The sequence below is a fragment of the Chelonoidis abingdonii genome, chromosome 1 (genome assembly GCF_003597395.2).
Source record: "Chelonoidis abingdonii isolate Lonesome George chromosome 1, CheloAbing_2.0, whole genome shotgun sequence".
NCBI lineage: Eukaryota > Metazoa > Chordata > Testudines > Testudinidae > Chelonoidis > Chelonoidis abingdonii.
In genome coordinates, this window is record NC_133769.1 from 320,669,662 (window position 1) to 320,694,887 (window position 25,226).

General features: G+C 43.9%; 1 protein-coding gene across 28 annotated transcripts in view; it reads left to right on the top strand.

Annotated features, from left to right (window-relative positions):
- The first annotated feature begins 1,377 nt into the window (after positions 1–1,377).
- The window catches only part of SUPT20H (SPT20 homolog, SAGA complex component), a 78,237-nt gene continuing 54,388 nt past the window's right edge, over positions 1,378–25,226 (top strand). For 20 of the 28 annotated variants that reach the window (XR_012655035.1, XR_012655034.1, XM_032805888.1 and 17 more), the window contains exons 1-5: positions 1,385–1,472; positions 2,949–3,045; positions 7,431–7,466; positions 8,564–8,622; positions 8,706–8,772. Coding sequence is in view for 24 of the 28 variants with exons in the window: in XM_032805888.1 (XP_032661779.1) it covers positions 3,043–3,045; positions 7,431–7,466; positions 8,564–8,622; positions 8,706–8,772 (165 nt within the window). In the remaining 4 variants the exon portion in view is untranslated. Of the gene's footprint in view, positions 1,473–2,948; positions 3,046–7,430; positions 7,467–8,563; positions 8,623–8,705; positions 8,773–25,226 lie in introns of all 28 variants that reach the window. The other 8 variants (XM_032805900.2, XM_032805911.2, XM_075061622.1 and 5 more) reach the window with 5 other exon arrangements.

Consider the following 25,226-nt stretch of genomic DNA (forward strand, 5'->3'; position numbering starts at 1 on the left):
AGGAAGAAGGAGGGGAAATCTCTGTGTGTTAGCTTGACTAGGTTTTGAATCTGCAAGCCTCAGGGGGAAGGTAAATTGCCGTCTCTGTTTTGCATCAAGAGTTAAGCACAGTATGGCCAGGAATTAACCCAGGGAGGGGGAGCTGGGAATGAGATATAAGAGAGACAAGGGGAGGGGGTTTACTTCCCTTTGTGGTAAGACTCAGGGCTTCTGAGTCTTGGGGTCTCCCAGAGAAGGTTTTGGGAGACCAGAGAGGGAGCCAAGTCCTGGAAATCACTTGGCTGGTGGCAGCGAGATCAATCTAAGCTGGTAATTAAGCTTAGAAGGGTTCATGCTAGCTTCTCAGTTTATGAACACTAAGGTTCAAATCTGAGTAAGAAGTTATGATAGATGCAGATACAAATTTTGTATCCACGCAGGGCTCTAGGTATTTACAGGTTTTGTACTGTAGAATGTATAGAACTTGCAGAAAGCCTTCAAATGTTTATAGAAAACCAGCCCTCGTACCAAATTTGTAATGCTAACAATGAAACAAAATTCATCCCACCCCATGCATAGAACCATTGCCACCCCCCACCAGAGTCACCACTGTGCTCTTCACAATTCATAGATTTCAAAGGCCAGAAGGCCATTGTGATCATCTCCTCTGACCTCCTGTATAACACAGGCCAGAGAACATCCCCAAAATAATTCCTAGCACACATCTTTTAGAAAAATATCTAGTCTTGATTTAAAAATTTTAAGTGACTTGATAATTTATTCCAAAATGAATTGCTGCTACACCAACCAGACATAGACTTGCCCATTAGCACTGAAATACCTGTGCCCCCTAGGAATTTCCACTAGCATAGGCATCAAGCCTCATCCACTTCAGGTACTGAAAAGGTCCTCCTTTCTGTGATAATCACCACCTTTCACATAGTTGGCCTCACAACATGGATAGGGAAGTACTAGTTCCCCCATTTTAAGTGTTCCCTAGGATGGCAAAGTGTGGTACAGAAAGTTACTAAGGGCCAGGTCCTCCAAGGTTTGTAGGCTCCTAAACTCTGGGGATAGGTGACTTGCCCAAGGTCACACAGAAAGTCAGTGGCAGAGCCAGGACACAGCGTTGGGTACGGGGAGGCGAGTGGTGGGTAAGTGTGGGAGCCATGGCGGGAGAAGCTGGCAGGGGTCAGTGCCTGCACTACAGGTTAGCTGTATAGGTAGGGAAATAGGCGACGGCTCCAGAACTGCCTCACCCGGCACCCCTGCTCCTGGATTCCCGCCCCCGGCCGCTAGTGGGGACGGGGAGTCACACAAAGCTTGCTCACCATGGCAACAGAAAAGAAACTTCCCCGCCCCCGTCCCGTCTCTAGGGTAACTCTTCCCGCCCCTTCCGGGCCGCACCCGGAAGTTCTGGGGCGGAAGCTGCCGCGGGCTGGTGGGGGCGGCCGAAAGGGCCGCGGGGGCAGGACCCGACATGAGGTTGGCAGGTAAAGGGGCTGGGGACGAGGTCGCGTCTAACCCCCCGCGTGCCCCTCCGGGCAGCGCCTTCCCCCGGGGCCGGGTCGCTAGGATTTCCCGTCCCGACCTCTCCGCGGCTGCGGTGTCGCCTGGTCCCGTCCCGGCCCTCCCCGTGCTGTCTGGGCGGCTCTAGAGCATCGCTCTCCCGGCTGGGATCTGCAGCTCGCTCCCATGCCTGCAACGGCGACGCTGTCAGCAGTGGCCGCCGCTACCGCATCCCCCAACGGGACCGTGGCAAGGCCTGGGTTAGACCTGCCTGTCCCGTCTCCCCGCCCGCGATCCCGGCGTCGTGCCCCTCCCCGCGCTCCTGTCAGCCCCCGGCTGATCCAGCCCAGAGCGTGGCCAGGCGCTGCCCTGATCGCAGTCCCTCCCACCTCTGTTTAGCTGTGGGGGGCAGGGTCGCTAGGCCAGGGATTGTGCTTCGCTGGCTTGGAAAGCGCTTAGCACATCCTGGTCACTAAAAGCGAGAGCTGTGGCGTCCTTGTTGGAGACGCAGCATCACTTAGCAGCCCCACAGTGCGTCGCTGGAGTTGGGACCAAAAACAAACAAAGGCTGGACAGATTTCTAAGGAAAGAGGTTGGCTAGCATATAGCTAATAAGAGACATTTGTCCATTTAAACATAATTTGTCGTTTAAAATGTGTATCAAAAAGCTTTATAGAGCTTAAAACCAGTAGGAATGTTTCCACATTTCAAAATAAAACTGCTCCCCTGCTGTGTTTGAAATGTAACATTACGAACCAAAAATAAAACTGATCTCTTTGACTTTCAAGTTTCCTCACTGAGAGGCTGAAAGGGAAGAGCATGATTAGTAAACAGGATTTTAAAACTTTATATTTAAGTAGTTGTATTAACCTGAAAAGTCTATTTAGTCGAATTTAAAGTTGAAACCGTACTGTACTTGATTGATAGCTGAATGAAGAATGTCTAAGGAGCACCTATATGCTGAGTAAAATTGTTAACACCTCAGTAGTTAATAGCCCATAGTCATTACTGAACGAACATCTCAAAATGGTGCAAGGAGGTGTAGTTGTTGGAGCTGCTGTCTTTTGAGTATTATATAAAATCAAAGCCATCAGCACTGGCTCTTTGATCATAAAATAAATGTTCTAACCACTTACTTCATTATATATTCCATTTTACTGTACTATCAGAGAGATGGGTGATGTTGGTAGTCTGCCAAGACACCACAGGTATAGTAATGGTATTTGGCCCTGTAATTTATTTTGATTGTTTGTTTTCCTTCTCCTGACTAGTGGTGTTGATGCAGAATGGCTATGGTTCACTTGGAGTATAACAGTATTCAGTGGTAACTTCTGTATTAGTGGATTAAAGATGTTATATAAATTCAATATAATCTGCCATTAAACATCCAGTTTAAATAGATATAGTGTTTGTTTAACATAGTTGGTGATTATATTTTTTTCCTCCCCTCAACTTTACAGTATCTCTTGTGAACCTAAAAATATGACTCTTTGCCTACTGCACCAAAACTCCTAAATATTTCATCTGCCATTTGGACACTTGACTTCAACTACAATGGTAAGATACAATTCATGTCATGTTTTTAATAACTCTTGCCTTTAGGGTGGTGGGTATTTGGCAGGTGAAGGTGGAGAAGGAAAAGTCCTTTGTGTCTCTGACATCCTCAGAAATGTGACTTAACAGTGTAACACTCTCCAGTTGATGGTGAGGCTCTCTGTGGAACTTGTGAATGCTGTGCCTAAATCAGTCAGTCACTGCTAATAGGATATAAGAATTGGCATATAAATCCATTCTTGTGTCTTGTCTCCAACAGTGGCCGGTTCTAGATGATCCAGAGGAATGTGTAAGCCCTACTCACACATCTATAGTGGGCAGTTAGGCAGTAACATGCCTATTGGGTATTTTCTTAATGTCAAGCAGTCAGTGGATGAGTTATGCCTAAAAGCCTGTGGCTTGATATCCTTTATGCACATCTGTCCTAGAAAGTGTAACTCTCTGTATTCATATAAATATTTAATGTCTAAATATCCTGAATCCTGTTATGTTCTGTCTCAACGTTTTGTAGCAGTGGTTTCCACAGTTGAAAGGCACAGCATCAGCTTGAAAGTCAGGCTTCTATCTGAAAACTTCATACCTACTATGTTACAAGTAATTTCTAAGGTTACTGTTGCTGAAAGATTAGGTGGAGGGGGAGAAGTATTTTGTTTTTTACCACACTCTCTTTCTAGCCAGTTTCTTTTCCTGTGCACTGCACTAACATGATGAAATCATGTGTTTGCTCAGTTCTGGAGGGAACTTGTATGGACATTCTTCCCTAGGAGTTGAAAGAGAGTATCTTTAGAGCCCTGCACAGATACAAAAAGGCACCAGGCCCACACTGGGAAGGAGCGCATTATGGATTCTTCTAACCCATCCTCACCGCCAGGTCTGGCCTCTCACCTGGGACAGTCCAATACCCAGGCCTTGCTGTGTGAGCAGCTCCCAGCCAGCAGGTCCTGCTCTCTGGTAGGGGGCTTCCAGTCCAGCAACCGAGCTCTGCAATGCAGACTGGGCATGCCTGCTGGCTCCGGCTGGACTATGCAGGCTTTCAGGGGTCTGCCCTGCTCCCCAGTGCAGCTTGGGCTCCGAGCAGTCTCCGCTGCCCACCACCTATGGGACCCTGCCTGCCTCACTGGAGCTGAGCCGCCTTGGACTGGTGCAGAGGCCAGGCTGATCCTGGCCAATAGGGATGGGGAGCAGGGGGTGGGGGGGCTTGCCTAGGCTGCACCAGGCAAGTGAGTCCTGAGTGAGCCCGGCCTGGGTAGGCGCCACTCCCGTTCCAGGGGCCAAAATGATCCCCACGCTGCTCGCTCAGCCCAGTAGACACAGTCACCTCCCAGCAGGGCCAGTAAGTGTGAACAAGGGACAGAGTGCAGGGGAGTGGCTCTCTTTGGGAAGGCACTAAGTAGTGGGGGGTGGAAGGGGTTATGTGTTTTGGGTGTTGGACATAGAAGGGATGGGGGGGGTGCTGGAAGGTGGGAGTGGTCTGTGTGTTGTGGCACTGAGTAGTGGTGGGGTCTGGTGGTAGTGGATGATGGTGTGCAGGGAGCTGTGCAATTGTGGTGGTGGGGTCTCTGGGCTGGGGAGCACTGGGCATAGTGGGTCAGAGGAGTGCTGAGCACAGGGATCTGTGAGGGATCTCAGTGGGGGATTCTGTCCATAGGGTCTGTGGGGAGGGGTTGGGTAAGGGGGTCACTGGGCATAGAGGACTGGGGGAAATTGTGGCATAGGACCACCCCAAGGGGAGGGGGCACATTGGCAGGGCAGGGTGGGCCAGTGTGCATCTGGCAGCTGCTGGTTTGTAAAGAGTGTCCGTGCTTTGGGCTGGGCAGAACGGGTCCACCATGGGGGGCCCACAAAATGTTAATCCGGCCCTGGGAAGAAGAGCTAATAACTGATGCCATCAAGAAAGCTGAGGTGCTTAATGCATATTTTGCTTCAGACTTCACTAAAAGGGTTTATGATGACCAGGTATTCAACCCAATTAATATTGGCAGTGAGGGGAATGAATGCAAGCCAAAATAGGGAAAGAGCAGGGTAAAGAGTATTAACATGTATTCAACTCAGCAAGGCTTGATGAAATTCATCTTAGCTCACTTTTGGAACTAGCTGAAGCAATCTTGGAGTCATGAGCAGTTATCTTTGAGACCTCTTGGAGGATCGGAGAGGTCCCAGAAGACTGGAGAAGGGCAAACACAGTATCTATCTTGAAAAAGGGAAACAAGGAAGACCCAGGGAATTATAGACCAGTCAGCCTGACTTCAATATCTGGAGAGATACTGGAGCAAATTATTAAAAATCAGTTTGTAAACACCTGGAGAATAATAGGGGTATAAAGAGTTGTTGGAATGGATTTGTCAAGAACAAATGCAAAATCAACTTAATTTCCTTCTTTGATAGGATTACTGACCTACTGGTTATGGGGGAAGCAGTAGAAATGATGTAACTTGATTTTTAGTAAGGTTTTTGACATCGTTCCACATGACATTCTCATAAGCAAACTAGGGAAATGTAGTCTAGATGAAATTACTATAATGTGGGTGCACATCTGGCTGAAAAAATGTACTCAGAGTAGTTCTCAATGGTTTGCTGTCAAATTGGGAGCGTGTGTCTAATAGGGTCTCTCAAGGATCAGTCCTGGGTCTAGTACTAGTCAATATTTTCAGTTAATGACGTGGATAATGGAGTAGAGAGTATGCTTATAAAATTTGCACATTATACCAAGCTGGGAGGGGTTGCAAGCACTTTGGAGAACAGGTTTAAAAATCAAAATGACCTAGACCTTAGAGAATTTGTCTAAATTCAAAAAGATTAAATTCAGTAAAGACAAGTGCATTGATTTTTTTCCTTCCTAATGCACTACAAAATGGGGAATAATTCTTTAGGTTATAGCGCTGCTGAAAAGGATCCACAAACTGAATATGAGTCATCAGTGTGCTGCAACTGCAGAAGAGGGTAATATCATTCTGGGGTGCATTAACAGGAGTGCTGTATGTAAAACACAGGAGAAAACTGTCCCATTCTACTCGGGGCTGGTGAGGCTCCAGCTGGAGTACTGTGTCCAATTCTGGGTACCACAATTTAAGAAGGATGTGGACAAATTGGAAAGAGTCCAGAGAAGAGCAACAGAAATGATAAAAGGTTTATAAAACCTGACCTACAAGGACAGGTTGAAAAAACTGGGAATGTTTAGTCTTGAGAAAAGAAGACTGAGGGACGAACTGATAAGTCTTCCAATATGTTAAGGGCTGTTATAAAGAGGACAGTGATCAATTGTTCTTCATGTCCACTGAAAGCAGAAGTAGTAGAAAGGAGCTTAATTGGCAGCAAGGGAGATTTAGGTTATGTATTAGGAAAACATTTCTAACTATAAGGGTAGTTAAGCTCTGGAATAGGCTTCCAAGAGAGGTCATGGGATTGCCATCGTTGAAAGCTTTTAAAAAAAACAAATTGGACAAACTCCTGTTAGGGATGGTCTAGGCTTACTATGACTTCTCGAGGTCCTTTCCTGCCCTACATTTTTATGATTCTGTAAATCAGCTACAATAAGTATTATCTGGTGAATTCTGCTATCAGATGTTATGAACAATTTGCAGGATTTTGAGTTCAGTATGCAATCATGGGCTCTGACATAATTTTCTACCCACCTCAAAGGGAATCTTTGGGGGAGGAACTCTGCCAAAGCTCAGTTTTTGACCAAATGGCTGCTTGTATATCTGTCTGGGGAAGGGGCCTAGACCACTTCTTCTTAGTGGCTCCATGTCGATAGAAGTGTAATGTACTGAATCTGAGTGATGGAGGTTTGCATCTTCGTTCCCATCTCATGGGATGATGACCTATTTTAATACACACTCTTTGGTATCAGTGACTGTGGGCTTTGATTTGTTTCTTCAAGACTACTCTGCTTTACAGTTAGCCGTTACTAAGTCTCTCTCTCTCTCTCTCACACACACACACACACACCCTTTATCCCGCTAGTGCTACTCTTCCTGATGCAAGCAGGTGGTTGTGCTAAAAGATGTTGTATTGGCAGCCAGGGTAATGGCAAAGAACAGCCTTGCCTACCTGTTTTTTCTCAATTTTTTTACATCAAGTTTTGATTAAAACTTGGTATTGCCCTGCTTACAGTTTGGCGTCACTGTCGTTCTAACACTTCATAATTCAGTCAAATCTACACAAATCCTGTAATGGAGTTAATTACTGTTAATGCAATTAAACAGAGTGCTGAATTTATTGGTAGAATTCTGTATATGCTAAAGAATCCTACATTTGATCAGCTAGTCCTTTAAAAATAACAAACTAATACTACTTTGAGTCCTAGTCATAGAGTTTGGGTGGCTGTTACGGTACAAGGTTTTCATCAGTAACACGTTTTCTAAGAAAGCTGTTTATAATTTTTGCAGCAACAAGCTTTAGAACTGGCATTGGATCGTGCAGAGGTAAGGCGTAGCTAAGTTGCCTATTGATATTTAAATTTACGCCTGGTACATTATTTAGGTCTGTTTACATTTTGTGCATTTATATTACATGAAGATGTTCTTGTATAAACTATGTATAGAACATTAGCTTTGCAAAATTGTCACTAAAACTACCAGCCCAGGCACAGAATCTACTTGCCTGATCTTTCTCATGATGAAAATAAAGTCTTAAATGTTTTCCTATTTTTAAAACTATTATGTATCCTGGTCAAGAAGGATCTTACAAGGATGCTATTTATATAGTCTACGTAAATCTAGTGTGAGCAATTTAAGTCATCCCACAGCCAGCAAAGAATATATCAGTCAGTTTTCATATACAGGTTCTATATAATACTGGGTTCAAAATATCTAGGGGGAAAAGAGGGAGAACCTGTCTCTATTTAAAATAAACCAAATTATCAGTCAGCACTTTGTCAAGAATGGCAATGTTTCCTCCAGAATTTGTATTTTGTGAAAGCTTGTCTATGTAAAACCTAAATCGAGGGCTAAATTTGACCTGAGAGAGTCTTAACTAACATTTTCTAAAATACTGTACACATCTTGCATTTGTTTAGAATTGCCCTGCTTTCTAAAAAATGTTAGAGAAACAGAGGAACAAAGTAGGCCTTCTAAAATACAGTTGGCTGTGTTCAAAGGTAGTGAGTTGTACCAGGGCAACAGCATTATATCTGAATGTTGCAATTGTTTTGGTTCAAATACAATGAAATTTCAGGTTTCTTTAAGGTTTTGTTACTGTAAATATAAAATATTGGCATAAAACATCATATACTTCAGAAACTTTTAACTGCAATAGTGATAGTCATGAAACATATCACTTTGTTTTAATTTTAGCTATGAAATAAATACTTTAGCTGGTGGTTGGAAGTAAGCACTCTTTTGTAACTGCTACTGCTACAGACCACTCTAGGAGTATTTACTCCATTTAAAAAACTACAGTTGTTGGCTGTGTAATACAGAATAACTATTGTAACCTAAATTTGCTTTAATGATACTAAGGCTCTTACAGGTAACTTGTACATTGCTAGAATTGTTGAGTTTCATGCACCTTTCTCTTCTAGTATGTCATTGAAAGTGCCCGTCAGAGACCTCCCAAACGAAAATATTTATCCGGTGGAAGGTAGCAAATATTTCAGTTTTTAACTTTTTTTTTATTGTATTGATTTAACACAATTTTTATGTTAACATTTTCCTTAATTTCAGAAAATCAGTATTTCAAAAGCTATATGACTTGTATATAGAAGAATGTGAAAAAGAGCCTGAGATAAAGGTAAGTGGAATTTATTTAAGTAGCCATTCAGTGCAATCTCTAAATAGGTAAATAAGCAAGTTTAGCAGGCTCTTTAACAATGAGGAGACAGCAGCAAATGACACAAGAGATTTGCAGAAATCTTTTGACTGACACACTTAGATCTGAGCTAATGAATAGCCTAGAAATCACACATTATTTGTACAGACTAGGTTTATAAGTTAAGTATCTTTTCAGTTCGGTATGAAGTAGAAAAGACTGGTCCAATAACTAATCAATTACTCTAGTGTAATTTAAAAGAGGCCAAAATAGAACTTCAGCTAGAGAAAGTAGATGGCTACTATCGTGGTGCTGTGGTGTGCACCCTTTACCGTAAATGAGCTACTTTGCTATCCAGCGGAGTACCGGAGAGCCATAAAAGTGTCTAACAAGTTCACTGTAATAACAGTATCAATACAGTAGGGGCCTCAGTGTCTGGGGCTTACTGAGAGATCTGAGTGTTAGTGCTAGAACCTATACCATTAAAACTAGTGAGAGCGTGTTCGGGGACAGTGTTTGTACTTGGAGTCCAGACCTACTAATGTTACTGCCGTCAAAGGACCTGCAGTGTTGTTTCTGCTTACCTTGGCTACTAGTGAAGAAGTAGACTTGGCTGTCTTTGATTTTAAATTGCCATCTTGTTCCTGGGATAACTGCTGCATTGTTGTCAAATACCTCTATCCCGATATAATGAGACCCAATATAACATGAATTCAGATATAATGCGGTCAAGCAGTGCTCGGGGTGGGGCTGCGCACTCTGGCGGATCAAAGCAAGTTCGATATAACGCGGTTTCACCTATAACGCAGTAAGATTTTGTTTTTGGCTCCCGAGGACCGCGTTATATTGGGATAGATGTGTATTGTGAAGTCTTTTTCAAACCTAAGAAAAGAGCCTCATCTGACCAATTTACGGCTTAAAAGCCATGGATGAAATGTCAGTACTCTACACTAAAATGTACTTCCCTTGCATGTCTGCTAAAAATAGCATAGGGAATCTACTTCAACAGCACTCTCACTTAAAAAACAAAACAAGAAATCGAAACAAACCTATTTTTGGGGGCTGGGGAAAGGGGGAGAGGGAGAAACTGTAGGAATGGTGTATATATGCCAGTCACTGAATTGCTGCTGTTTTGGTTTGCCTGATAGTGGCTTTGGTTTTGTGGTTTTGAGTGCTGATTGTAGTAGAGATTATTTGGCATCACAAATTCTAGTGAATATAGATGCCATTTTAATCTCCTCTCCTACACTTTATTCACAACTTTAATTTCATCAGGGCAGTGGGCTGGGTGAATTAGGTTTTAGCAGGAGGAAGAGGTGGAGGAGAAGGATTTAGGTTAGTTGCAGCAGCTAGTTAGGGGGTCTAGAGGGAATTAGGAGGATTATGGCAATAAGGCAGGCAGCAATAGGTTTTTGTTTTTTTGTTTTTTTTGCTGTAAGTATATTAATTTCCTAGAGAGCTAGGAAGGCACTGGTGCTCTTGCGCACTTGCAAGAGAGTAGGGCTGAATATGTAGAAGAAGGTGTGAGGCTCAACGTTGATGGGAAGGATGGGGTGGTCCAGAGGCATGGAGATGAATTGTAATGTTTGTGTGAGGGGAGAATTGGGTAGGTTGTAAGCTGGAAGCTAGGTAGGGAGAACCTTTTGAGAAGGTTGATCAGTAGATTGAACCATCATGGAGGGTTCAAGTAGAAATCAACTGTATAATCCAAGCATGGCAAAAGAGGAAGGCAGTCAGCAAACCAGTGTTTTCACCACTTGTGATGCATCTTAATTGCTGGGTAATGGAGTGGAGGATTAAAATGAAACCAGGAATACGGTTGTAAACGCCTGGTCCATAAGAATACAAAGGGGATTATTTTTGATTTAGAAGATACCTTACCCCATGAAGCTCTGTTTAGTGCCCTAATTCACTAAATAAAAATGCTGGCTATTAGAATAGATATCCTGACCTTATTTTCAGTAATGGATCTCCACAGTACAGGATATTGGTCAGGATCTTTGGAAGATATTTTTCCTTAATGGGAAGATAATGTTGGAAACCGTTTCTACCTCTATACATATCAACTTCAGTATGTGTAAGGTGCTGCCATCAAATATGGATGTGCCAAATACTATATTTGTAGGCTTGGAAAGGTTAGATTTTTGTTGGTAAATGTCTGTTTCACCGTACATACACAAACTGATGGAAAAATATTTCCATTGATGATGATCAATTCACTGATAGGCATAGTAAGAAAAGTGCTTCTTGAGTTTTTATTAGAGTTTGGTATAAGGTTATTTTCTATGTATATTTTGACGTGTGATGTTGACAATTTGCGTTTTAATGGCTATAGAGCTTTAACTATTTGAATCTCAACATGTATTGTCATTAAATACTTATCTGAGCCTGCCATAACTTCCCACAAATGTGAAAATTTAAAGAGAGAGAAAGAGAAAAAATGTTTTAAAATAAATATTGGTATATGTTGGAATATCTGCCAAGGTTATATATTGATGATGTAGCTCTTTAATTTCCAGAAATAAAACTAAGGTAGTGTGGTTGGCAAAACTGAATAGCTGGGGAAGAGAACAATATTCTGAGCCAGTGGGAGCTGCGCTTTGATCATATAAGTGCTATATAATGCTAAATACTCTGAAAAATCAGGTCCTAAATATCTCAAATTGGGCACCCAAAATCTTTTGAACCTTTAATCTCTGTGCCTCAGCTCCTAATCTGTGTTATGGGGATTATATCCTTCAACTCACAGGAATGTTGTGCAAAATGAACGTCTGTGAAGTTATGAATGTTTGGATACTGTGGTGGTGAGTACCATAGAAAAGTCTATGAAGAAACTAATAATTCTGTCTTCTGGGCAGGGTTTGAGTACCATGAAGTAAAAATGCCTAGGACCACACATTAACGTTTTGATTTTTCATCCCATCCCCCAGCTTCTGGTGTGATTTCTGTGTTTTTTCCATCACCAGTTCCTGGTCCCAGTCACTCCATGCCCACTAAAACTGAAGTCTCTGCGTGTGCAAACTTTGGATTTTCCCCCCAGAGTCTTATAACTTGGCCAAATTTGGGAGAATTTCATGGGGACAACAAAAGGCATATCTGTGCCTCCTTCTGCCACATATCAAGTCCTAGATCACTTTTCTAAATGCACTAGAGCATTAGGGAGAAAAGATCACCAGAATTTAATACTGGCAAAACATATTTTATCCTAACCTTGTCACTGGTAATTGCTGAACTATTTAATCTGAAATTCTCTTAAAAAAAAAAAAAATTTCAACCTGATGCAGACACCCGGCCTTGAAAACTTCAGACCGAATGGTAAAAGTTTGGTAAAGTTTTATAGGGAACTAAATATAGTTTTGCAATGGGAAGTGTTGAGCAACCTTAATTGGTGGCACCTATTGATGTTACACTGGACTTGGTTATTATTAGGGCTGTCAAGCGATTAAAAAAATTAATCGTGATAAATTACGTGATTAATTGCACTGTTAAACAATAATAGAATACCGTTTTAGTTAAATATTTTTGTTTTTCTATGTTGTCAAATATATTGATTTCAATTACAACACAGAATACAAAGTGTACAGTGCTCACTTTATATTTATTTTTTATTACAAATATTTGCATTGTAAAAACATAAGAAGTAGTATTTTTCAATTCCCCTAATACGAGTACTGTAGTGCAATCTTTGTCATGAAAGTTGAACTTAACAAATGTATAATATGTACAAAAAATAACACCACTCAAAAGTAAAATAATCTAAAACTTTAGAGCCTACAAGTCTACTAAGTCCTACTTCTTGTCCACCAATTGCTCGGACAAACAGGTTTGTTTACATTTTTAGGAGATAATCATACAACTGGAAGGGACCTCAAGAGGTCATTTAGTTCAGTCCCATGCACTCATGACAGGACTAATTATCTAGACCATTCCTGACAGGTGTTCGTCTAACCTGCTCTTAAAAATCTCCAATGATGGAGATTCCACAGCCTCTCTAGGCAATTTATTCAAATGCTTAACCACCCTAACAGTTAGGAAGTTTTTCCTAATATCCTACCTAAACCTCCCTTGCTGCAATTTAAGCCCATTGCATCCTCTCCTATCCTTAGAGGTTAAGGAGAACAATTTTTCTTCCTTTTCCTTGTAGCAACCTTTTACATGTCCCCTCTCAGTCTTCTCTTTTCCAGACTGAAAAAAAAAATGGGTTTGTTTAATCTTCCCTCATAGGTTATGTCTTCTAGACTTTTAATCACTTTTGTTGGTCTTCTCTGGACTCTCTCCAATTTGTCCACTTCCTTCCTGAAATATGGTGCCCAGAACTGGACACAATACTCCAGTTCAGGCCTAATCAGAGCGGAGTAGAGCGGAAGAATTACTTCTCATGTCTTGCTTACAACATTCCTGCTAATACATCCCAGAATGATGTTTGCCTTATTTGAACAGCATTACACTATGCTATGACTTCCAGATCACTTTCCACAGTACTCCTTTCTAGGTAGTCATTTCCCATTTTGTATGTGTGCAACTGATTATTCCTTTCTAAATGGAGTACTTTGCATTTGTCCTTATTGAATTTCATCCTATTTACTTCAGGTCATTTCTCCAATTTGTCCAGATCATTTTGAATTTTAATCCTATCTTCTAAAGCACTTGCAACCGTTCCCAGTTTGGTATCGTCCGCAGACTTTATAAGTGTACTCTGTGCCATTATCTAAATCTTTGATGAAGATATTGAAGAGAACCAGACACAGTGGGTCCCCACTCATCATGTCCTTCCAACATGACAGTGAACCACTGATAACTACTCTCTGGAAATGGTTTTCCAACCAGTTTTGCACCCACCGTATAGTAGCTCCATCTAGGTTGCGTTTCCCTAATTTGTTTATGAGATGGTCATGTGAGACAGTATCAAAAGCTTTACTAAAGTCAAAATATACCACATCTACTGTTTTTGCCCCCTATCCACAAGGCTTGTTACTCTGTCAAAGAAAGCTATCTGGTTGGTTTGACACTATTTGTTTTTGACAACTCCATGCTGACTGTTACTTGTCACCTTATTGTCTTCTAGATGTTTGCAAATTGATTGATCAGTTATTTGCTCCGTTATCTTTCTAGGTACAGACCAGTCAATTTAACTTCTGTAATTTCCTGGTTTTCCTTATTTCCCTTTTTATAGATGGGCACTATATTTTCCCTTCTCCAGTCTTCTAAAATCTCTCCCGTCTTCCATGACTTTTCAAAGATAATTGCTAATGGCTCAGATATCTCCTCAGTTATCTCCTTAAGTATTCTAGGATGCATTTCATCAGGCCCTGATGACTTGAAGACATCTAATTTGTCTGAGTAATTTTTAACTTGTTCTTTCCCTATTTAGCCTGTTCTGTTCCTGCCTCATTTTCACCGGCATTGACTATGTTAGACGTCCAAATCACCACCAGTCGTCTTGGTGAAAATCGAAACGAAGTCATTAATCATCTCTGCCATTTCCACACTTTCTGTTGTTATCCCCCCCCCACCCCCTGCATTGAGTAACGGGCCTATCCTGTCCTTGGTCTTCCTCTTGCTTCTAATGTATTTGTAGAATGTTTTCTTGTTGCTCTTTATGGCTATTTTGATCTTGTTTTGTGCCTTGGCCTTTCTAATTTTTGTCCCTACATACTTGTGGTGTTTGTTATATTTTCCTATGTAATTTGACCTAGTTTCCACTTCTTGTATGTCTCTCTCTTGATTTTTAGATCATTGAAGATCTCCTGGTTTAGCCAGGGTGGTCTCTTGCCATTCTTCCTATCTTTCCTATGCAGTGGGATAGTTTCCTCTTGTGCCCTTAATAATGTCTCTTTGAAAAACTGCCAGCTGTCTGCAATTGTTTTTCCCCTTAGATTTGCTTCCCATGGGATCTTACCTACCAACTCCCTGAATTTGCTTAAGTCTGCCTTCTTGAAATCCACTATTTTTATTTTGCTGTTCTCTCTCCTAGCATTCCTTATGAATTATGAACTCTCTCTTTTCATGATCACTTTCACCAAAGGTGTCTTCCACTTTCAAATTCTCAACCAGTTCTTTCCTATTTGTCAATATCAAATCTAGAACAGCTTCCCCCCAGTAGCTTTCTACACCTTTTGAAATAAAATGTCTCCATTCCAAGAATTTATTGGATAATCTGTGCCCTGATGTGTTGTTTTCCCAACAAATGTCTGGGTAGTTGAAGACCCCTGTCACCACCAAGTCCTGTGCTGCCCGCTTCTTGTTTACAGTGTCACCTGAAAGTGAGAACAGACATTCGCATGGCACAGTTATAGCTGGCAATGCAAGATATTTACATGCCAGATGCGCTAAAGATTCATGTGTTCCTTCATCTTCAACCACCATTCCAGGACAAATGCGTCTATACTGATGACGGGTTCTGCTCAATAATGATCCAAAGTAATGTGGATCAACGTATGCTCATTTTCATTATCTGAGTCAGATGCCACCAGCAGACGGTTGATTTTTTTTTTATTTTATTTTTATTTTTTTTATTTTTTTTTTGGTGGTTCGGGTTCTGTAGTTTCTGCATCGGAGTATTGCTCTTTTAAGGCTTCTGAAAGCATACTCCACTCTTGTCCCTCTTGGATTTTGGAAGACACTTAAACCTTGGGTTGAGCGCTGTAGCTATCTTTAGAAATCTCACATTGGTATCTTCTTTCTGTTTTGTCAGATCTGCAGCGAAAGTGTTCATGAAATGAACCACATGGGCTGGGTCATCATCTGAGACTGCTATAACACGAAATATATAGCAGAATGCTGGTAACCAAGCAGGAGACAGACAAAATTCTTCCCCAAGGAGTTCATTCACAAATTTCATTGATACGTGGTTTTTTTTAATGAGCATCATTAGTGTGGAAGGATGTCCTCTGGAAAGGTAGTTGAAGCATGTGTTGCAGCCCTAAAGCCTATGCTTAAACACAGCGTCTGTTTGTCCAATTGTCAGTCAAAAGGTCACATTGGTACCGTGCGCAACACCGTAGTGCGGTGTGCAACATTATATGCCGTGTGCCTATTCCTGTTTTTTCCCTGGTCAACTAAGGGTCAGACTAGTGCCGTGTGCAAAAATACCAGTGTGCCTGCTCTCGAACCTTCTGTCAGTCAAAAGGTCAGTTGGTACTGTGTGCAAAAGCATAGGGCTGTGTGCAAAGGTAGTGTGCCGAGTGCAGCTCCCATTGACGTAGAGGGCACCAGCTCGGAACCTGGTTGGTGAAGGAGCTAGGGACCAGTCAGATGCTGACACGAGTAAGAGAGTCTTTTTGAATAAAACTATGTCTTGTGCCAAAATCTGCAGGAGTATCCGCGGGCTAGCTGAAAGGCCTGATCACCCTTTCAGCCAGGGTCTCCTGCGGATTTAGCCAGCTCGGGTCGTGTCGATTTGCTTTCTTTTTTTGGGTTATTTTCCCACCAATTCGTTATGCCCTTGGTGTCTGTACTGCTGGTCAGCTGCGCCTGGAGTATGCTGTAAATACTCTGTTTTGTTTAGCCTCTTTCCTTTTTTCCCTCCCTTACTTGATACCAAGGTGTGTGTATAGTATATGAAAGTTAAATTGTATTAATTGCTATTGTGGTTAATTGTTGTATTTTACAATATTCGGTTAATGTGCGTACAGTTTACTTAGTTTTGTGTATCTGTTCTGATTTTTAGTGAGCAGTTGATTATAGACTGCTTGGTTTTTTGTTGTTGAATGTAAATAGATGGTTTCAAGTTGTGTGCATATTCTTGTTCTGATAGTATTATTAGTTGGTAAAAGTGCTCCTCCCCAGCCCAAGTTGCAGCTCATTCCCCATTAATAAACAACCACTTGGTTTTGAATTACAATCTGTTTTCATTTTGGTTTTCCTCACTTAATCAAATCCTTACTTGAACCTGCATTGGTCTCGGACAGCATGAAGGGGCATACGAATGTTTAGCATATCTGGTACATAAATACCTTGCAATGCCGGCTATGAAAGTGGCATGCAAATGCTTGTTCTCACTTTCAGGTAACATTGTAAATAAGCAGTCAGCATTATCTCCTGTAACTGTAAACAAACTTGTTTGTCTTAGTGATTGGCTAAAGAAGAAGTAGGACTGAGTGGACTAATAGGCTCTAAGGTTTTACATTGTTTTGTTTTTGAATGCAGTTATGTAACAAACCAAAAAAAAAATCTACATTTGTAAGTTGCACTTTCATGATAGAGATGGCACTATAGTACTTGTATGACATGAATTGAAAAATACTATTTATTTTGTTACTTTTACAGTGCAAATATTTGGAATAAAAAATATGAGGACTGTACACTTTTTGTATTCTGTGTTGTAATTGAAATCAATATATTTGAAAATGTAGAAAAATATCCAAAAATATTTAATAAATTTCAATTAGCATATGCTAAACAATAGAATACTATTAAACCAGCAATTAATCATGATTGATAATTTTAATTATGATTAATTTTTCTGAGTTAATCACGAGTTAACTTTGATTAATCGACAGCCATACTTGTTCAAAAACTCGACCATACTTTCTTATTAGACAATCCTTGTGATTGTTTGAATAGTGTGACCGTTTGACTGTGTTGGTGTTTGATTGAAAAGTGTGAATTGGGAGTGTTTTGTTCCAGGTGAGCCTTGAATGGTTGATTGGAGGGAAGGCTTTGAGCTGGGCCAGCAGCCTTATAAAAAGGCAGCCAGTTGCGAACCGAGTGAACAGAGGACAGGCAAACAGAGGGAGTTTTTCCCTTTCAGGCTCCTGTGAGCAGTACATACAACATCTGAGGAGCCCATTGGAAGGAAGACATGGATAGTGAGCGATGAGTTGTTATGGCCTGCTCAGAATGTGCCATGTTTGTCTTTCTCCCAGAGGACAGAAGTGACTTTGTCTGTATGAAGTGCAGGCTGGTTTGCATATTGGAAGAGAAGGTTAGAGAACCAAATATCAACCCTGCATTGCGTCAGAGAGAATGAAGATTTTCTGGATAGAAGTCAGGGTTTGGTTCTGGAAGCAAAATGAGCTGAAGATTCAGAGAGTGCAGTGCAGAGCAGGGAAGAATATTGGCAGCATGGGACCTCCAGATGAAGAAAGAGGGGGGAACCCATGTACCCCCAATGCAGATGGAGGTGTGAAACCGTTTTCAGGCTCTCTGCACTGGTACTACGGCAGAGAAGGATTTAGAAGAGCCCTCTGAGGGAAGGTATTAGAAGGAGACCCCATTGGCCGGACGGCATGGGATGCATTGTCTTAGGGATGGGGGTTCCATGACCACCACTCCCAAGAGGAGGAGACGGATGGTGGTGGTCTGGGACTCGTCCTAAGGGGGTCGGAATCATCCATCTGCCGACCAGACTGGGAGACTTGAAGTGTGCTGCTTGCCTGGAACTAGAATCCAGGATGTGATGGAGTGTTTTTCCGAGACTGATCAAGACCTTAGACTGCTACCCCTTCCTACTTCTCCACGTGGGCACCAATCATACTGCCAAGAATAACCTTGAGTGGCTCACTGCAGAGTATGTGGCTCTAGGAAAAGGGATAAAGGAGTTTGAGGCGCAAGTGGTGGTCTCATCCATCCTCCCTGTTGAAGGAAAAGGCCCAGGGTAGGGACCGTCGAATTGTGGAGGTGAATGCGTGGTTACTCAGCTGGTGTCGGAGAGAGGGCTTTGGATTCTTCAACTGTGGGATGCTCTTCTGGAAAGGAGTGCTAGGAAGATATGGGATCTACCTAACAAAGAGAGGGAAGAGCATCTTTGCAGGCAGGCTTGCTAACCTAGTGAGGAGGGCTTTAACTTAGGTTCATCTGAGGATGGTTACCTAAGCCCAGAGGTAAGTGGGGTAGTGTGATACCAGGAAGAAACACAAGGAGGAGTGTACAAGACAGGAAGCCTCCTGATTCATACTGCGAAAGTAGGGCAGTCGGCTAGTTATCTTAGGTGCGCAAGAAGCCTGGGAAACAAGCAGAAAGAATTGGAAGTCCTGGCACAATCAAGGAACTATGACATGAATAACAAACTTGGTTGGGCAGTTCAAATGACAGGAGCATTGTCATGGATGGGTATAAACTGTTCAGGAAGGACAGGTATGGGAGGAAAGGTGGAGGAGTTGCATTGTATGTAAGAGAGCGGTCTCATTGCTCAGAGCTCCAGTTTGAAACTGGAGAAAAGCCTGTTGAGAGTCTTTGGGTTAAGTTTAGAGGTGAGAGCAACAAGGGTGATGTCATGGTGGACGTGTGCTATAGACCACCAGATCAGAAGGATGAGGTAGATGAGGCTTGCTTCAGACAACTAACTGAAGTTTCCAGATCACAGGCCCTGGTTCTAATGGGGGACTTCAGTCACCCTGACATCTGTTAGGAGAGCAATACAGCAATGCACAGACAATCCAGGAAGATTTTGGAGAGTGTTGGGGACAACTTCCTGGTACAAGTGCTGGAGGAACTGAAGAGGAGCCGTGCTCTTTTTGACCTGCTGCTTGCAAACAGGGAAGAATTGGTAGGGGAAGTAGAAGTGGGTGGCCACCTAGGCAGCAGTGACCATGATATGGTTGAGTTCAGGATCCTGAAGAAAGGAGAGTAGCAAAATACGGACTCTGGACTTCAGAAAAGCAGACTTTGACTCCCTTAGGGAATCCTTCCCATCAGTTCCCTGGGAAGCTAATATGAGGGGGCAAGGAGTCCAGGAAAGCTGGGTATATTTTAAGGTGTTGTTGAGTGTGTAGGAACAAACCATCCTGAAGTCCCAGAAAGAATAGCAAATGTGGCAGGCAACCAGCTTGCTTAACAGTGAAATCTTTGGTGAGCTTAAACTCAAAAAGGAAACTTACAAGAAGTGGAAATTTGGACAGGTGACTAGAGAGAAGTATAAAAATATTGCTAGAGCATGCAGGGGTGTAATCAGGAAGGTCAAGGTACAATTGGAGTTGCATCTAGCAAGGGATGTGAAGGGAAACAAGGAGGGTTTCTACAGGTATGTTAGCAACAAGAAGGTGGTCACGTAAGTGTGGGGCCGTTACTGAATAAGGGAGGCAACATAATGACAGATCTGGAAAAAGCTGAAGTACTCAGTGCTCTTTTGAGTCGGCCTTCACAGATAAGGTCAACTCCCAGACTGCTGCACTAGGCAGCACAGTATGGAGAGGAGGAGAGCAGCCCTCAGTAATGAAAGAACTGGTTAAGGACTATTTACAAGTCCATCGGTCCAAATTCTAATGCATTCAAGGGTGCTGAGGCAGTTGGCGGATGTGATTGCAGAGCCACTGGCCATTATCTTTGAAAATTCGTGGCGCTTGGAAAAGTCCTGGATGATTGGAAAAAGGCAAATATAATGCCCATATTTTAAAAAGGGAAGAAAGAGAACCCAGGGAACTACAGACCAATCAGCCTCAGTTCAGTCCCTGGCAAAATCATGGAGCAGGTAGTCAGGGAATCCATTCTGAAGCATTTGGAGGAGAGGAAGGTGATCAGGAGCAGTCAACATGGATTCACCAAGGGCAAGTCATACCTGACCAACCTGATTGCCTACTGTGATGAGATAACTGGTTCTGTGGATATGGGGAAAGCGGTGGAGGTGATATATTTTGACTTTAGCAAAGCTTTTGGTACAGTTTCCCGCAGTATTCTTGCCAGCAAGTTTAAAAAAGTATGGATTGGATGAATGGACTATGAAGTGGATAGAAAGCTGGCTAGATTGTCGGACTCAACGGCTTGATGTCTAGTTGGCAGCTGGTATCAAGCGGAGTGTCCCAGGGGTCGGTCCTGGGGCCTGTTTTGTTCAACATCTTTATTAATGTGAATGATGGGATTAATTGCACTCTCAGCAAATTTGCAGGTGACACTAAGCTGGGGGGAGAGGTCGATGCGCTGGAGGGTAGAGATAGGGTCCAGAGTGACCTAGACAAATTGGAGAATTGGGCCAAAAGAAATCTGATTTTAAGTGCTAAAACTCTGGTGGCAGAGGGGACTAAATCACGTTCCTTGCAAGCCCTGGCCCTGTGCCACTCCCAGAAGTGGCCAGCACATCCCTGCGGCCCTTGGAGGGGGGAGAAGGAGGGGACTCAGCGCACTGCCCCCGCCTCCAGCACCAACTCACAGCTCCCATTGGCGAGGCATTGTGGTCGCTTCTGGGAGCTGTGCAGAGCCAAGGGAGGCAGGGAGCATCTTCATCTCCTGCACCACCAACCTGGAGCCGCTCAAGGTAAGCACCTCTCGGTCAGAGCCTGCATCTCTCCTGCACCCCAACACTCTGCCCCAGCTCTGAGCCCCCTCCCAGAACTTGCGCGCACACACCCCTGCACCACAACCCCCAGCCCCAGGTTCAGCCCGGAGCCTCTTCCCACATTATGTACCCCTTGGCCCCAACCCAGAGCCTGCACCCCAACCCACTGCCCCAACCTCGTGAAAGTGAGTGAGGGTGAGGAAGTGTGAGCAACAGAGGAAAGGGGGTGGAGCAGGAAGCGTGTTCAAAGATGTTTGGGTGTGTGTGAATAGACAATTGGCAACCCTACCCCAATCAGAAATGAGGGGCCCCTAGAACTATGACATTAGTTGCGGGACCACCCTATCCCCAAGCAAATGCTTTCTTTACTTAATCTTTTGTGGTACTTCTACCACCACTGTCATCTTTTCTCTGCCTCCTCTCAAGGACTAGTATTGTCTTCTGGTGAGCTGCTGCTTCTTCAGATGTGGCAGGGAGAGAACAGGCTGAGTTGATACAATTCCCAGAGCATTTTGCTCACTCTAGACTTTGACCTGCAGCATTCCTCTGTCTGAACCCTAGAAGAATCATAAGACAGAATATTTAGTTAATCTTCCAAACTTGGCCTATGTGGGGTAGAAAATCAGGCCTACATCAAGTAGAAATCTCAGGATCACCACAGCCCTGAGATGAAAATGTTTGTAATGCAGGCCACGAGCCTTTCTATGGAGGGGAGCCTCCTGGCAACTTGCCCATATGCAATTGTGAAAGCACAGGATTAGTTATTGAAAATCATTTGAATAAGTCTTTGAACTTCATGTTAGAAACTGTGCCATACTAGTACAAACATGGTAAACAAAAAAGAACAGCTTCTGGGCTATAGAGCTGCTTTTAGGAGCTAATACAGGATCTATGAGACAAGTGTCATAACAGTAGCAGAAGTTGGAAGGATCTCTTTGGCTGGATGCACTTCCCCATTCTACTAAAAAACAGGCTGGTAAATGGAGACAAACTAAACTGCTGCAGGAATAAATAAGACTGAGGGCTGGTCTACACTGGGGGGGGAATGGATCTAAGATCGACTTCAGCTACGCTATTCACATAGCTGAAGTTGCGTAAGTATCTTAGATCGAGTTGCCTACCTTCCTTACGGTGCAGGATCGATGTCTGTGGCTCCTCCTGTCAACTCTGCTACCGCCGTTCGCGTTGGTGGAGTTCCGGAGTCGACAGGAGCTCGTTCAGGGATCGATATATCGCGTCTAGATGAGACACGATAAATCGATTGCTACCTGCCGATACGGCTGGTAGTGAAGACGTACCCTGAGCCACAATTATCTGCAATGCTTATCCTTTAAAGCATTAAACTTAAGACTTTTTTAAATCAGCAGGTCCAGATAAGTGTGTGCAAGTGTTTTAAAAGAGCTGCTTGAGGAGCTTGACTGTTAATGTTGATTTTTCAATAAGTGTTGGAGTACTATGTGTGATACAGCATGGCCAGAGGGCAGCATAAGAGTGTTAGCAGGGGGCCTTATTCCCTGCCAAGGGAGGAAGGTTTGCTTTAGATTAACTAGAAGAGCACCTGACGCCAGTCATGGATATAAACCCTGCTTCAGTCAGACAGGGTGTGGTAGTTTGAAGGAGAAAGGTTGGATTGGAGCAGAGTACAGATTGCAGAAGAGAAGAGTTTGTCCAGAGAGAAATACGAGAGTTTGGAGGAGTGCTGCGGTGGATGGGAAGCCCAACAGAAACCCTAGGGTAAGGGGCACCAGGCTTGTTATAGAAGAGAGGCGAGAAGCCCTTCACAAGCTGACAGGTATGAGAGGGAAGTAACCAGGGAAGAAACCGCTAGTCAAGTGGTTCACCACAACCCAGGGCCCTTGGGTTGGGACCTGGAGTAGAGGGCGGAGCCCAGGTCCCTCCCTCTCCACTCCCTCCTCCAGGACACTAGGGGAGTGATTAAGAACTGGTTCAGAGGCAAGCAATATCGCCCTGAACCTACCCAGAGAAGAGAGGTTGAGCGCGAGACCCAGAGAACAATACCAGGCAATTTTGCCACACGTGGTGTCAGGGGTGGGGATCTGCGACACTGGGGGACTGGGAATAGTCCAGGGGAGACATAACCCTCCCACCCTTAAGATGGACGACGTGGTCAGGCCCTTATACATGCCACCGCGGCCCAGCAGGAGGCTACCAGGGTCCAGGCAACCGATTTCCAACAAGAGGCGACTAGATTGCAGCAAGAGACTAATCAGCTGCTGCTGAGTCAGGCTGCTCAGGACCGAGCCCTGCTGAGACCTAATAAGCCAGATGAAGACCCTTATGGAACAGAATCACCACGGGGAGGGACCCCAGACCATACGGGCTAGCATTACTTACAAAAAAATGACCAGGGAGGATGATGTGGAAGCATACCTCCTGGCTTTTGAGAGAACAGCCCTGCGGGAGGCCTGGCCCGAGAACAATGGTCTGGTATCCTTGCCCCATTCCTATGTGGGGAAGCCCAGAAGGTCTATTACGATATGTCTGCAGAAGCTGCAGCAACTATTCCAGCTAAAGGCAGAGATCCTGGCCAGGTTCGGAGTGACAACGGCACTACAAGCCCAGAGGTTCCATGAATGGCGATATATGGAGGACAAGACACCCCCGAACGCAGTTGTTTGACTTGATCCACCTGACCCGGAAATGGCTGCGCCCTGAAGCCCGTAGCTCTGAGGAGATGATGGAGGTACTAATATTGGACCGGTATATGCGGGGGTTACCACCAGGATCAGGACTTGGGTGGGTCAGAATGACCCCTCTACCTATGATGAGTTGGTCTCCCTCGTGGAAAGACAACTGGCAGCCCGCGAACTGTTCCAGACTCCAAGCGGGGAGACACGGCAACCCAGGAAGACAACCCCAAACCCAAGGCCCCGGACTGTCGAGAACTCTAGAAAAACTATAACCGGGAGGAACGACAGTGAGGAATGGCTCGAGGCCAGAAAGGGACCTGCGGGTTTGGGAAGAGTGGTGGGGGGCCGGCCAACTAGCCCCAGGCAGGGGGTGATAACCGGAATGAGGGGACGGTGTTATGAATGTGGGAATTGGGGCATATAGCAGCCCAATGTCCCAAAAGGAGGTGCCTGGAGTTATGGGTTATGGGAGCAATGTGGCTGATCAACCTGGTAGGGTTACATTGACCTCACATGGATTTACCAGACCAGTAAAAAATGAATGGTATAAAACCATAGCATTAATAGATTCGGGGAGTGCTGTCACGTTGGTCTCGGGAAAGTTGGTGGGAACAGACCAACTAACTCGGGCCAAAAGCACAGGGGTACATGCGTACATGGCACCGTGAATTTTTACCCTACAATTCCAGTACGGATTGAAATCCAGGGGAATATCACCAGAGTTTCTGCAGGAGTAGTACCCAAGCTCCCTTATCCTGTTTTGATTGGGAGAGACTTCCCTGGGTTTGAGAACTTACTGACCCCAATAGAGGCAGGAGAGGGTAGCAACCCCCAGGTTGAGACAGAGGCAACTAAAGATAGCCTCGCCCCAATGTTTGCTGAATTTGCTCCAGAATTGTTTTCATCCCCTGGAAAACCCCGCAGGGCTAGGCGAGAACGAAGGGCGGCTAAAAAGTTAGGGACCAGGATTCTGGCAGCTAATCAAAAAGACTTCCCTTGTGGGTAGGCGAACCCGCCCAGGAGACAAGGAGAAGGTTTGGGTCACGGAGGACTCAGAGGAGGTTCCTGCCCAAGTGGGAGCACCCAGGGGAAGAGTTGAATAGGCCCCCTGGAATTAGGTCAGTTCAGCACTACACGTGAGACCTTTGGGCAGGACCAGGCCGAAGATCCATTATATGCAAACGTGAGGGAGGAGGTAGTGGAAGTAAATGGAGTGCCTGTAGAAGGAAAAGTCAAAGGCCCAAGGCCATATTACGTGCTCAAACGTGATCTGTTGTACAGAATAGAGCAAATACGAGGGGGAAGAAGTAGAGCAACTCCTAGTCCCACGGAAACACATAAGGGCCGTACTAGAGTTAGCTCACAGTCATTTATTTGGGGGACATCTAGGGGTAGACAAGACGCTGGATAGAATACTAAGAAGGTTTTATTGGCCAGGAATACGAGCAGAAGTCCAGCGTTATTGTGCCTCCTGCCCTGAATGCCAGCTGCATAGCCCCGACCTCACTTGCGGCCCCACTAGTACCTTTACCTTATATGATGTCCCGTTCGAGAGGATAGCTATGGACATAGTG